The following is a 13,897-nucleotide window of genomic DNA, read 5'->3' as shown; positions in this document are numbered from 1 at the left end:
TCCTGCTGAGATCGGTGGTCCAGGCGGAGCGCCCCCTAGTGTCTACCATGGCAGATAGCACGGCGATCCATCTCCCCCTCCTGCTGAGATCGGTGGTCCAGGCGGAGCGCCCCCTAGTGTCTACAACGGCAGAGAGCACGGCGATCCATCTCCCCCTCCTACTGAGATCGGTGGTCCAGGCGGAGCGCCCCCTAGTGTCTACCATGGCAGATAGCACGGCGATCCATCTCCCCCTCCTGCTGAGATCGGTGGTCCAGGCGGAGCGCCCCCTAGTGTCTACCATGGCAGATAGCACAGCAATCCATCCCCCCCCCTCTTGCTGAGGTCGGTGGTCCAGGTGGAGCACCCCCTAGTGTCTACCATGGCAGAGAGCACAGCGATCCATCTCCCCCCTCCTGCTGAGGTCGGTGGTCCGGGCGGAGCGCCCCCTAGTGTCTACAACGGCAGAGAGCATGGCGATCCATCTCCCCCTCCTGCTGAGATCGGTGGTCCAGGCGGAGCGCCCCCTAGTGTCTACAACGGCAGAGAGCACGGCGATCCATCTCCCCCTCCTGCTGAGATCGGTGGTCCAGGCGGAGCGCCCCCTAGTGTCTACCATGGCAGATAGCATGGCGATCCATCTCTCCCTCCTGCTGAGGTCGGTGGTCCGGGCGGAGCTCCCCCTAGTGTCTACAACGGCAGAGAGCACGGCGATCCATCTCCCCCTCCTGCTGAGATCGGTGGTCCAGGCGGAGCGCCCCCTAGTGTCTACCATGGCAGATAGCATGGCGATCCATCTCCCCCTCCTGCTGAGGTCGGTGGTCCGGGCGGAGCTCCCCCTAGTGTCTACAACGGCAGAGAGCACGGCGATCCATCTCCCCCTCCTGCTGAGATCGGTGGTCCAGGCGGAGCGCCCCCTAGTGTCTACCATGGCAAAGAGCACGGCGATCCATTTCCCCTCCTGCTGAGATCGGTGGTCCGGGCGGAGCGCCCCCTAGTGTCTACAACGGCAGAGAGCACGGCGATCCATCTCCTCCCTCCCTGCTGAGGTCGGTGGTCCGGGCGGAGCGCCCCCTAGTGTCTACAACGGCAGAGAGCACGGCGATCCATCTCCCCTCCTGCTGAGGAGGTCGGTGGTCCGGGTGGAGCGCCCCCTAGTGTCTACCATGGCAGAGAGCACGGCGATCCATCTCCCCTCCTGCTGAGGTCGGTGGTCCGGGTGGAGCGCCCCCTAGTGTCTACCATGGCAGAGAGCACGGCGATCCATCTCCCCTCCTGCTGAGGTCGGTGGTCCGGGTGGAGCGCCCCCTAGTGTCTACCATGGCAGAGAGCACGGCGATCCATCTCCCCCTCCTGCTGAGATCGGTGGTCCGGGCGGAGCGCCCCCTAGTGTCTACCATGGCAGAGAGCACGGCGATCCATCTCCCCTCCTGCTGAGGTCGGTGGTCCGGGCGGAGCGCCCCCTAGTGTCTACCGTGGCAGAGAGCACGGCGATCCATCTCCCCCTCCTGCTGAGGTCGGTGGTCCAGGCGGAGCGCCCCCTAGTGTCTACCATGGCAGAGAGCACGGCGATCCATCTCCTCCCTCCCTGCTGAGATCGGTGGTCCAGGCGGAGCGCCCCCTAGTGTCTACAACGGCAGAGAGCACGGCGATCCATCTCCCCCTCCTGCTGAGATCGGTGGTCCAGGCGGAGCGCCCCCTAGTGTCTACCATGGCAGAGAGCACGGCGATCCATTTCCCCCTCCTGCTGAGATCGGTGGTCCGGGCGGAGCGCCCCCTAGTGTCTACAACGGCAGAGAGCACGGCGATCCATCTCCTCCCTCCCTGCTGAGGTCGGTGGTCCGGGCGGAGCGCCCCCTAGTGTCTACAACGGCAGAGAGCACGGCGATCCATCTCCCCTCCTGCTGAGGAGGTCGGTGGTCCGGGTGGAGCGCCCCCTAGTGTCTACCATGGCAGAGAGCACGGCGATCCATCTCCCCTCCTGCTGAGGTCGGTGGTCCGGGTGGAGCGCCCCCTAGTGTCTACCATGGCAGAGAGCACGGCGATCCATCTCCCCTCCTGCTGAGGTCGGTGGTCCGGGTGGAGCGCCCCCTAGTGTCTACCATGGCAGAGAGCACGGCGATCCATCTCCCCCTCCTGCTGAGATCGGTGGTCCGGGCGGAGCGCCCCCTAGTGTCTAGCATGGCAGAGAGCACGGCGATCCATCTCCCCTCCTGCTGAGGTCGGTGGTCCGGGCGGAGCGCCCCCTAGTGTCTACCATGGCAGAGAGCACGGCGATCCATCTCCCCCTCCTGCTGAGGTCGGTGGTCCAGGCGGAGCGCCCCCTAGTGTCTACCATGGCAGAGAGCACGGCGATCCATCTCCTCCCTCCCTGCTGAGATCGGTGGTCCAGGCGGAGCGCCCCCTAGTGTCTACAACGGCAGAGACCACGGCGATCCATCTCCCCCTCCTGCTGAGGTCGGTGGTCCGGGCGGAGCGTCCCTTTTCATTACACCAAATAATGTAGCAATAACTTTCATTTGGAACATTTTGGTGGATGCGGTGAGGAGACGCAGCGCCTCACAGTGGAGGTTTGGGGTATTGCAGCCCCGAATGACAGCACAAGGTTGATTACAGCCTGCCGGAGGCGGCTTCTTGTATAAATAGCTCAGGTTTTCGTGTTTTCTTGTCGGCTCCTCAGGAGTTTTTTGGGCAGAAGCCAAAAGATTTGTTAAATAATAGATTAAGGCCGTATGCTGGGAGAGCGCAATTCTGCTACACCGCACGTCCGACCGGCGGGACGGCGGCTGAAATAAGGAAGCCAGATACGTTATTACAGCGGGATGAGATTACTCCGGGTTGAGGAGGCTGGCATCCAGGGGTGTAGCGCCCGCAGGCGGAGGAGAGCTCAGCAGCCTCTCCTGAAATCCTCTGTGCTGCCAGGGGACGTGTTCTTCAGTGACTCCACTGAATGGTATGAGCCCCAAGTGTCTCCACGTGACCCTTCACCCTCCTCTCCTGAAGTCCTCTGTGCTGTGGGCGCTGTCCATCTTGTCTGCTTTCACTAACCAGTATATGTGGACAGGCGAGCACGCTCCTGTCCTGACACACTGCGCTGCCCCCCCAGACTGATGCGGTGTATGGCGGGCCTCTGTCCCCCCCCCCCCCCTCACCTCTCCTGTACAAACTGCTGCCCTCTTCTATATGTGCGGCGGGACAAGATGGCGGCATGTTTTATAGCGCCTCCTCCTTCTCATCCACACGGCCGATGGTACCAGATCAGTGGGCGTCCGCAGCTGATCAGCTGGTGTGAGCACCATGGTCTCTTCTCATGCCGGTGACGTCCCAGTGACTGAGCTGCAGTACCAGGCACCGCCACTATGCCACGTACAGCGCTGTGACAGTAGTGCTCACTCATTCGTGAATTGGCCTAACCGATGTCCCACTGGTGACCCAGGAAAGGTTCACAATCTCGTGGTCCTAGACGTCCCTTTAGGAACGGTTTGATGCCTGCAGTAAGAGCTTCTGGTTTCTTCCGCAGATCACATCCAGAACGAGGACACCTACGCTCAGGCGCTAGATAAGTTCGGGAGTAATTTCCTAAGCCGCGATAACGCTGATTTGGGCACCGCGTTCGTGAAGTTTTCCACTCTCACCAAGGAGCTGTCAACACTCCTCAAGAACCTGGTAAGTGGAAGCACCTTCCTAGATGAGTGACGCTAGAGGCAGCGCATCTAGCAGAGCTGAACTACAGGGTGCTGCAGCCAATCATAGAGCTGCTCCTGATCATTAGAGGTCAGGGCTGGAATGAGGTGTCATGTGACCCTTCGGAGGTCTTTGGGGGGCACTATGAGACAAGCTGATGGGTCATCAGTGGACAGTCAGTGGTGGTGCGATGCTCCATGCAGCGCTGCTGCCCCTCTCAGCCAGGTACCTACCTGCTGACTAGTGGTGGTCCGAAGCACGGCTGTCCACTGCCGGGCAGACCTCACATATCTCTCTGGTCAGCGCATGCAGCACCGCACCCCTGCTGGTCTAACCCTTCCATAGCACTAGACCACCAGGGGGCTTTACATTAACCCTCCGTTAATGGTGCAGACCACCAGGAATGTTGCCATTAACCCTTTGTATGGCCTTCACCAGCAGATACCCATACACTGCCCTACATCACCGGACATTAACCCTTTCACTGCATTTAACTCGTGCTGAGGGGGCGTAGTCTGGATGCAGCCCCCGTGAGAAGGTCCTGGGTCGCTACTGCTTTTCAGCCTCAGGATATGGCCATTTCCTATTCATTGACTGCAAGGAGAGATCCTGAAACAAAGTGTATTAAAGGGGTCGCCCAATCAGCATACAGCATTTCCCCTATGGCACCAGCTATACCTGCCCGTCCTCGGCCACCACCATCCTGCACTGTAGCCCTCTGTCCTGGCAGTGTCACCAGCCGTTGTCCTGGCGTCCGGGCTCACATCCGCGGTGCCATAAAACCAAGAGCTCAGGTGATGCTGCGTCTTCTGCAGGCAAGGCTACGGCGGAGGGCGGGTGCAGCGGATACTGTTGGCTCGCTTGGTGTAGGGTGAGTAGTGCCATGTAGTCCGTGACGCTGTGGGTGACGCCGGCCGCCATATTGCAGGATGTACTGTCTGATCGGACGGCCGTCTCACCTCTTGGTTTTCTCGTCTTTTAGCTCCAGGGATTAAGCCACAATGTCATCTTCACACTGGACTCCCTTCTTAAAGGTGACTTGAAAGGAGTGAAAGGGGTGAGTAATGATCGGCTTCATGTTTAGCGCTGGTTCACACGGCCGCGTGCGTGCAACGCTGCAGCCTCCCCGGAGCGTCGACACTCTCCATCCATACGTGCTGGCGACGAGACTGCGAATGGGCTGCGAGTGCACTGCGAATGGCGGCGTGCCGCTCCCACACCGGCCGGTGCTACGTGACTCCTCTTGTCTTAGTTTTAAAATTGCCCGCACTCTTCAGATGTGTGTGGAAACGCTGCCCGTCCGCCATGTACTGTATATAGACCGCTGGTCATACACTGCCCATACTGCGTGCCCAGCAGAGGGTACAGCGGGATGACACTTCTCTTACGTACTGATACGCAGTCTCCACACGCACGTCCATAGACTTTAATGGACAGCCATGTGAGCAGGCCGATATAGACAGATAAATGAGCTAAAGGGAAGTGTGTGCGGCCTGTCTACTTCACAGCGGCACCCGACATGTGGACAGGATTAGAAATCTTCATATAAGGCACAAAGTCACTGACAGTCAGACCCAGAGCTGCACTCACTATTCTGCTGGTGGAGTCACTGTGTACATACATTACTTATCCTGCACTGACCCTGAGTTACATCCTGTATTATACCCCAGAGCTGCACTCAGTATTCTGCTGGTGGAGTCACTATGTACATACATTACTTATCCTGTACTGACCCTCAGTTACATCCTGTATTATACTCCAGAGCTGCACTCACTATTCTGCTGGTGGAGTCACTGTGTCCATACATTACTTATCCTGTACTGCTCCTGACTTACATCCTGTATTATACTCCAGAGCTGCACTCACTATTCTGCTGGTGGAGTCACTGTATACATACATTACTTATCCTGTACTGCTCCTGAGTTACATCCTGTATTATACTCCAGAGCTGCACTCACTATTCTGCTGGTAGAGTCACTGTGTACACACATTACTTATCCTGTACTGCTCCTGAGTTAAATCCTGTATTATACCCCAGAGCTGCACTCACTATTCTGCTGGTGGAGTCACTGTGTACATATATTACTTATCCTGTACTTATCCTGAGTTACATCCTGTATTATACCCCAGAGCTGCACTCACTATTCTGCTGGTGGAGTCACTGTGTACATACATTACTTATCCTGTACTGATCCTGAGTTACATCCTGTATTATACCCCAGAGCTGCACTCACTATTCTGCTGGTGGATTCACTGTGTACATACATTACTTATCCTGTACTGCTCCTGAGTTACATCCTGTATTATACCCCAGAGCTGCACTCACTATTCTGCTGGTGGAGTCACTGTGTACATACATTACTTATCCTGCACTGATCCTGAGTTACATCCTGTATTATACCCCAGAGCTGCACTCACTATTCTGCTGCTGGAGTCACTCTGTACATACGTTACTTATCCTGTACTGACCCTGAGTTATATCCAGTATTATACTCCAGAGCTGCACTCACTATTCTGCTGGTGGAGTCACTGTGTACATACATTACTTATCCTGTACTGATCCTGAGTTACATCTTGTATTATACCCCAGAGCTGCACTTACTATTCTGCTGGTGGAGTCACTGTGTACATACATTACTTATCCTGTACTGCTCCTGAGTTACATCCTGTATTATACTCCAGAGCTGCACTCACTATTCTGCTGGTGGAGTCACTGTGTACATACATTACTTATCCTGTACTGCTCCTGAGGTACATCCTGTATTATACTCCAGAGCTGTACTCACTATTCTGCTGGTGGAGTCACTGTGTACATACATTACTTATCCTGTACTGCTCCTGAGTTACATCCTGTATTATACCCCAGAGCTGCACTCACTATTCTGCTGCTGGTGGAGTTGCACAGTATTTGTCTTGGTTGCATCTTATTCTGTGTTTTTTATCTTCCCCTTCAAGGACCTAAAGAAGCCATTTGACAAGGCCTGGAAGGATTATGAAACCAAATTGTAAGTCCTTGCCAAAAGGGAGTGAAGGGCAGGGGTCCCTGTGGGGGGGGGTCCCTGTGGGGGGGGGGGTCCCTGTGGGGGGGGGGGGTCTCTGTTCGGGGTCCCTGTGGGGGGTCCCTGTTCGGGGTCTCGGTGGGGGGTTGATGTCCCATGAGGAGTCTGCTGGACTTCTGGATGGTTGCACTTGCAGAGTATTTGTATAATAAGTTGGACACAACATTTAGCGCCTCCTGCAGGACGACCGCAGTAACCGAGAAATTAGAAAAGATAAACCAGTAAGGCTGGGTCCCCGCAGGGTGGAGTCGCGCCGGAAATCTCGCGGTTTGGCTGTAGCGAAAAAACGTGAGATTTTTGCCGGGAAAGCGCTTCAAAACCCGCGTCACTCAGCCGCTGGTTTAGGGGCGGCTTGACAGCACACTTTACCGTAGCGGCTGGCGCTCCCATAGACGCGAGAGCAGCCGCAGCGGGGGAAAAAAATTGACATGCTGCGGCCAAGGAATCTGCCAGCTTTGCCGCAACGGTTTTTGACTGAGAGATAACAGAGAGCAAAGCTGGTTGTGCCACAGGGGAGACCTTCCTCCAGAAAGGCTGGATAAGCGGGCACTGCCATGCCTGGACCCACAGCTCCAACAGGTGCCTGGTACTGAGGGGAATATATGGTGGAGCGGGTCTGGACATCTGTGCCGCCTGCAGAGGAGGCGCCGCGCAGGCGGTAGTGTGTGTGCCAACGTGAATGCCCTCTCCCAGTCAGTCCTGCAGCTCCAGGGACAAGTCCCTCTCCCACCCTGGGTGTATTGGGTGGTCTTCCCCAGTATGATGCCAGAAATCCTGGAGAGGAGGTGGGTGGGAGGGCAATGGGTTCTGGAGGGTCCTGGAGGCGACACGTCCCCAGCCCTCCAGGAGGAGGACAACTGGAGATACTCCGCCCCCTTAGTTCCAGACATTAACCCCTTAAGGACCAGACTCTGTAGGGATTTGACCCATGTGGCGGTCTTACTGCCGCATTTTTTTTCCTTTTTTTTGAACTCTTTTTGCTGTTTTTTTCCGTGACTTATAGGGCGGGTTTAATGATTTTGCCTTTTTCTTTTCATTTTTTTTTAGTTTTATTGGGTGTAAAAAGCTGAATAAAATGATTAACATTTATAGTTATTGGTTCATTTGCACTGAAGTAGCTGGCGGTTCCTCATTGTGTGTGGGGGTCTTGATGTATAGTATGTACGGTGTGGGATTACCGGGCGCCCGGAGCGCTGGCTTGGGTTGGTGTCTCGTGTGGGTGATCTATTCTGTAATTTCTCTTTACTTCTGCTTTTTACCATCCTTGTCCCCCATGACCTCATATAAGACCTTTGGGGGACATTCACAGCCGGGGCAGCCGTCGGAGCCCCAGTTACATCCTCTGTAGTGACTGTAGTCACTGCAGAGCTGATCAGGGTCTGGAAGGCCCCTGCAGCTCTGCTGTGCCAAGCATCCCGGCGGTCACATGACTGCTGGCTCGTGTAGTGGATGTTATACTTCCACTTGTTAGTACATCGCCCCCGTAGAGGATTTATCAGGATGTTGTGGGACTCGCTGCGGACGTCGTTGGGGCTTGAGCGGTTCGCTGTGTTTGTTGGGCCTCATTCACACAGTCACACCCCACATCCACACAGATGTGCCACGGATGCCAGCCGACCACGAGGTCTGCCACGGACTTGTATTTACAAATGTTGTGGATGAACTTGAGGGTTTGGCCCGGGGCTCCATCCAACCTCCAAATACACGACTAGCTGAACTTAGACTGTGCTCCGCAGAGGCACAAACCCTGATGCTGTGCAGCGCTGGCGAGTGCGGAGGAGCCCCATGAGGGAACCAAACCCCGTGAGAGGCTAACAGGTTGCAGATTTCAGATCAGAATCGACCCAGACAATAACCCTCAGCGTGACAGCGGCCAGAGCCGGATTGGTCATTCTTTCTTGACAGCGGCCGGAGCCGGATTGGTCATTCTTTCTTGACAGCTGCCGGAGCCGGATTGGTCATTCTTTCTTGACAGCGGCCGGAGCCGGATTGGTCATTCCTTGTTGACAGCGGCCGGAGCCGGATTGGTCATTCCTTGTTGAGATTTGACATTTATTTCTAGCACCAAAATTGAAAAGGAGAAGAGAGAACACGCAAAGCAACATGGGATGATCCGGACGGAGATAACGGGGGCCGAGATCGCCGAGGAGATGGAGAAGGAGAGGAGACTCTTCCAGTTACAGATGTGTGAGGTGAGATGACCAACCGCACCATAAACTCTGAAGGGGACAGTAACAAACCCCTTTTCATCTGCCCTATTAGTATCACGTCCCCCCAGCACACAACCCAATATACTCGATGAATAGACTCACCACGTTCCCTTTTAGTGGGATCACGTCCCCCCAGCACACAACCTCGTGTACTGGATGAATAGACTCACCATGCGTCCTATTAGTGGGATCACGTCCCCCCAGCACACAACCTCGTGTACTGGATGAATAGACTCACCATGCGTCCTGTTAGTGGGATCACGTCCCCCCAGCACACAACCCAATATACTGGATGAATAGACTCACCACGTTCCCTTTTAGTGGGATCACGTCCACCCAGCACACAACCTCGTGTACTGGATGAATAGACTCACCAAGAGTCCTATTAGTCGGATCACGTCCCACCAGCACACAACCTCGTATACTGGATGAATAGACTCACCACGTTCCCTATTAGCGGGATCACGCCCCCCCTAGCGCACAACCCAATATACTGGATAAATAGACTCACCATACGTCCTATTAGTGGGATCACGTCCCCCCGGTACACAACCCCATATACTGGATGAATAGACTCACCATGCGTCCTATTAGTGGGATCACGTCCCCCCAGCACACAACCTCGTATACTGGATGAATAGACTCACCACGTTCAGTATTAGTTGGATCACGTCCCACCAGCACACAACCCAATATACTGGATAAATAGACTCACCATACGCCCTATTAGTGGGATCACATCCCCCCGGTACACAACCCCATATACTGGATGAATAGACTCACCTTACGCCCCATTAGCGGGATCACGTCCCCCCAGTACACAACCTTTTATACTTTTTGAATAGACTCACCATACGCCCTATTAGCAGGATCACGTCCCCCCAGCACACAACCTTGTATACTTGATGAATAGACTCACCATATGTCCTGTTAGGGGGATCACGTCCCCCCAGCACACAACCCAATATACTGGATGAATAGACTCACCATATGTCCTATTAGTGGGATCACGTCCCCCCAGCACACAACCCTGTATACTGGATGAATAGACTCACCACGTTCCCTATTAGTGGGATCACGCCCCCCCCCAGCGCACAACCCAATATACTGGACGAATAGACTCACTATACGTCCTATTAGTGGGATCACGTCCCCCCAGCACACAACCTTGTATACTGGATGCATAGACTCACCAAGTGTCCTATTAGTGAGAGCACGCCCCCCCCCAGCACACAACCTCGTATACTGGATGAATAGACTCACCATATGTTCTATTAGTGGGATCACTTCCCCCCAGTGCACAACCCAATATACTGGATGAATAGACTCACCAAGTGTCCTATTAGTGGGATCACGTCCCCCCAGCACACAACCTTGTATACTGGATGCATAGACTCACCAAGTGTCCTATTAGTGGGATCATTTCCCCCCAGTACACAACCCCGTATACTGGATGAATAGACTCACCATGTTGCCTATTAGTGGGATCATGTCCCCCGGGTACACAACCTTGTATACTGGATGGATAGACTGACCATATGTCCTCTTAGTGGGATCACGTCCCCCCCAGTACACAACCCCGTATACTGAATGTATAGACTTGCCATGTTAAAGAAGATTAAAATCGATAAGTCGCCGGGCCGAGATGGAATACACCCAAGGGTTCTAAGGGAACTAAATGATGTAATAGACCCCTATTTCTTATATTTATGGACACTATTAAGACCGGGGTTGTACTATTGGATTGGCGCATTGCCAATGTAGTTCCAATATATAAAAAGGGTCCAAAAGTGAGCCTGGTAACTACAGGCCGGTAAGTCTCACTTCAGTAACTGGAAAAATATTCGAGGGGATTCTGAGAGACGCCATCGATGAGCACCTCAAGGAGAACAACGGAATAACTCCTCACCAGCATGGATTCATGAAGGGTCTATCATGTCAGACAAATCTGATCAGCTTCTACCATGAAGTAAGCTCTAGGCTGGACCTGGGAGAGTCTATTGATCTCATATATCTGGACTTCTCTAAAGCATTTGACACCGTGCCACATAATAGGCTGATATATAAATGAGAAGCTCGGATTGGGTGAAAACCTGTGTATCTGGGTAAAGAATTGGCTCAGAGATAGAAAGCAGAGGGGGTAATAAATGGTTCGTACTCTGATTGGACCACAGTCGCTAGCGGGGTGCCACAGGGTTCAGTATTAGGCCCCATTCTGTTCAATATATTTACCAACGCCCTGATAGAGGGGCTGCACAGTAACATATCAATATTTACAGATGACACAATTATACAAGATAATTAATACAACGGAGGACAATGTGCGGCTACAAACGGACCGAGATAAGCCGGGGGATTGGGGGGGGGGGGGGGATGAGGGTCAATGTGGATAAATGTAAGGTTCTGCACATGGGCAGGAGAAACGGATGTCACCAATATACACTAAATGGGGTACTACTAGGGAAAAGACCCGGGGGTACTAGTGGGCAGTAGACTAAACTGGAGTAACCAATGCCAGTCAGCTGCAGCAAAAGCTAATAAAGTCTTGGGGTGCAGTAAAAGAGGTATAGGGGCGAGGGGCGAGAACATTATCCTCCCACTATACAAGGCACTTGTCAGGCCTCACATGGAATACTGCGCACAGTTCTGGTCACCGGGGCTCAGGAAAGATGTTACAGCGCTGGAGGGGTACAAATAAGGGCAACTAAACTAATACATGGAATGACGGGACTGGAATACCCAGAGAGGCACCAAAACTGGGATTATTCACCCCGGAAAAAAGATGGCTAAGGGGTGATCAAATAACCATGTATAAATACATGAGGGGACAATACAAGGATCTCTGCCAGGATCTGTTTACACCCAGGACCACGACGGTAACAAGAGGGCATCCACTACGGCTAGAAGAAAGCAGGTTTCATCACCAACACAGAAGGGGGTTCTTTACTGTAAGAGCAGTGAGACTGTGGAACTCTCTGCCTGAGGACGTGGTGATGGCAGGATCCATAGAGGAGTTAAAGAGGAACTAGATGTCTTTCTGGAGAGGAAGGATATTACAGGATATAGATTTTAGATTATTTGTTAATCCGGGTATACAGGCAGGTAGGAACTATTAGGGGTTGGTCCAGGGAACAGTCTGATTGCCATTAGGGAGTCGGGAAGGAGTTTTTTCCCGAAAAGGGCTAATTGGCTTCTGCTCTTGGGTTTTTTTGCCTTCTTCTGGATCAACAACACAGGAGGTTAGACAGGCTGGACTAGATGGACATTGTCTTCATTCGGCCTTATTAACTATGTTACTATGTGCCCTATTAGTGGGATCACGTCCCCCCAGCACACAACCCAATATACTGGATGAATAGACTCACCATCTGTCCTGTTAGTGGCATCACGTCCCCCCAGTAAACAACGTTGTATAGTGGATGAATAGACTCACCACATGTCCTATTAGTGGGATCACGTCCCCCCAGTACACAACCCCATATACTGGATGAATAGACTCACCATGTGTCCTGTTAGTGGGATCACGTCCCTCCGGTACACAACCTCATATACTGGATGAAGAGACTCACCACATGTCCTATTAGTGGGATCACGTCCCCCCGGTACACAACCTCATATACTGGATGAAGAGACTCACCACATGTCCTGTTAGTGGGATCACGTCCCCCCAGTACACAACCCCATATACTGGATGAATAGACTCACCATGTGTCCTGTTAGTGGGATCACGTCCCCCCAGTACACAACACCATATACTGGATGAAGAGACTCACCACGTGTCCTATTAGTGGGATCACGTCCCCCCGGTACACAACCTCATATACTGGATGAAGAGACTCACCACATGTCCTATTAGTGGGATCACGTCCCCCCGGTACACAACCTCATATACTGGATGAAGAGACTCACCACATGTCCTATTAGTGGGATCACGTCCCCCCAGTACACAACCCCATATACTGGATGAATAGACTCACCATGTGTCCTGTTAGTGGGATCACGTCCCCCCAGTACACAACCCCATATACTGGATGAAGAGACTCACCACATGTCCTGTTAGTGGGATCACGTCCCCCCAGTACACAGCCCCATATACTGGATGAATAGACTCACCATGTGTCCTGTTAGTGGGATCACATCCCCCCGGTACACAACCTCATATACTGGATGAAGAGACTCACCACATGTCCTATTAGTGGGATCACGTCCCCCCGGTACACAACCTCATATACTGGATGAAGAGACTCACCACATGTCCTATTAGTGGGATCACGTCCCCCCAGTACACAACCCCATATACTGGATGAATAGACTCACCATGTGTCCTGTTAGTGGGATCATGTCCCCCCTGGTACACAACCCCATATACTGGATGAATAGACTTACCATGCGTCCTGTTAGTGGGATCACGTCCCCCCTGGTACACAACCCCATATACTGGATGAATAGACTCACCATGCATTGTTGTGATATTGAATGTGAATGCATGATCACCTCTACATGCCAGTGGATGTGTCGTGGCGTCGTCGGGGTTAAACGATGTTGAGATTGATGGTGCTGTATGCCATGGGCTGGTTGTCCCTGGGATTGATTACTGTTATGTGCCTGAATAGAGTTCAGCACATCGCTGCCGTCTAGAACAATATGCAGAGCCGGGTGTCTGATATTAACATAATAACATAGGCATGATTATTTAATTAGCCCCCCCACCCCCCACCCCCGATTGGTGCGCAGCGCTGAATGCAGCGCTCTCCTAACCGCCATATTTGTCTTCTGACAGTATCTTATTAAAGTTAATGAAATCAAGACCAAGAAGGGCGTGGACCTGCTGCAGAACCTCATCAAGTATTACCACGCGCAGTGCAAGTGAGTGCCGCCATTATACCCCGATGTTACATGAGCGCCTGGCCGTACATGTGGCGCACACGTGGCGCCGTTCAGGGACACCACTTTGTGTGTATGACA

General features: G+C 53.2%; 1 protein-coding gene across 4 annotated transcripts in view; it reads left to right on the top strand.

Moving 5' to 3' along the window:
- ASAP1 (ArfGAP with SH3 domain, ankyrin repeat and PH domain 1) overlaps window positions 1-13,897 on the top strand; it is a 403,335-nt gene that overhangs the window by 274,019 nt on the left and 115,419 nt on the right. For all 4 annotated transcript variants that reach the window (XM_066578799.1, XM_066578798.1, XM_066578796.1 and 1 more), the window contains 5 exons: window positions 3,500-3,645; window positions 4,646-4,720; window positions 6,619-6,668; window positions 8,785-8,914; window positions 13,713-13,798. In XM_066578799.1, coding sequence (XP_066434896.1) covers window positions 3,500-3,645; window positions 4,646-4,720; window positions 6,619-6,668; window positions 8,785-8,914; window positions 13,713-13,798 — 487 coding nt within the window. The remainder of the gene's footprint in view (window positions 1-3,499; window positions 3,646-4,645; window positions 4,721-6,618; window positions 6,669-8,784; window positions 8,915-13,712; window positions 13,799-13,897) is intronic.

The sequence above is a fragment of the Eleutherodactylus coqui genome, chromosome 9, assembly GCF_035609145.1.
Source record: "Eleutherodactylus coqui strain aEleCoq1 chromosome 9, aEleCoq1.hap1, whole genome shotgun sequence".
NCBI classification, from domain to species: Eukaryota; Metazoa; Chordata; class Amphibia; order Anura; family Eleutherodactylidae; genus Eleutherodactylus; species Eleutherodactylus coqui.
Note: the sequence above shows the minus strand (reverse complement) of the source record. Positions and strands in the feature narration are given on the sequence as shown.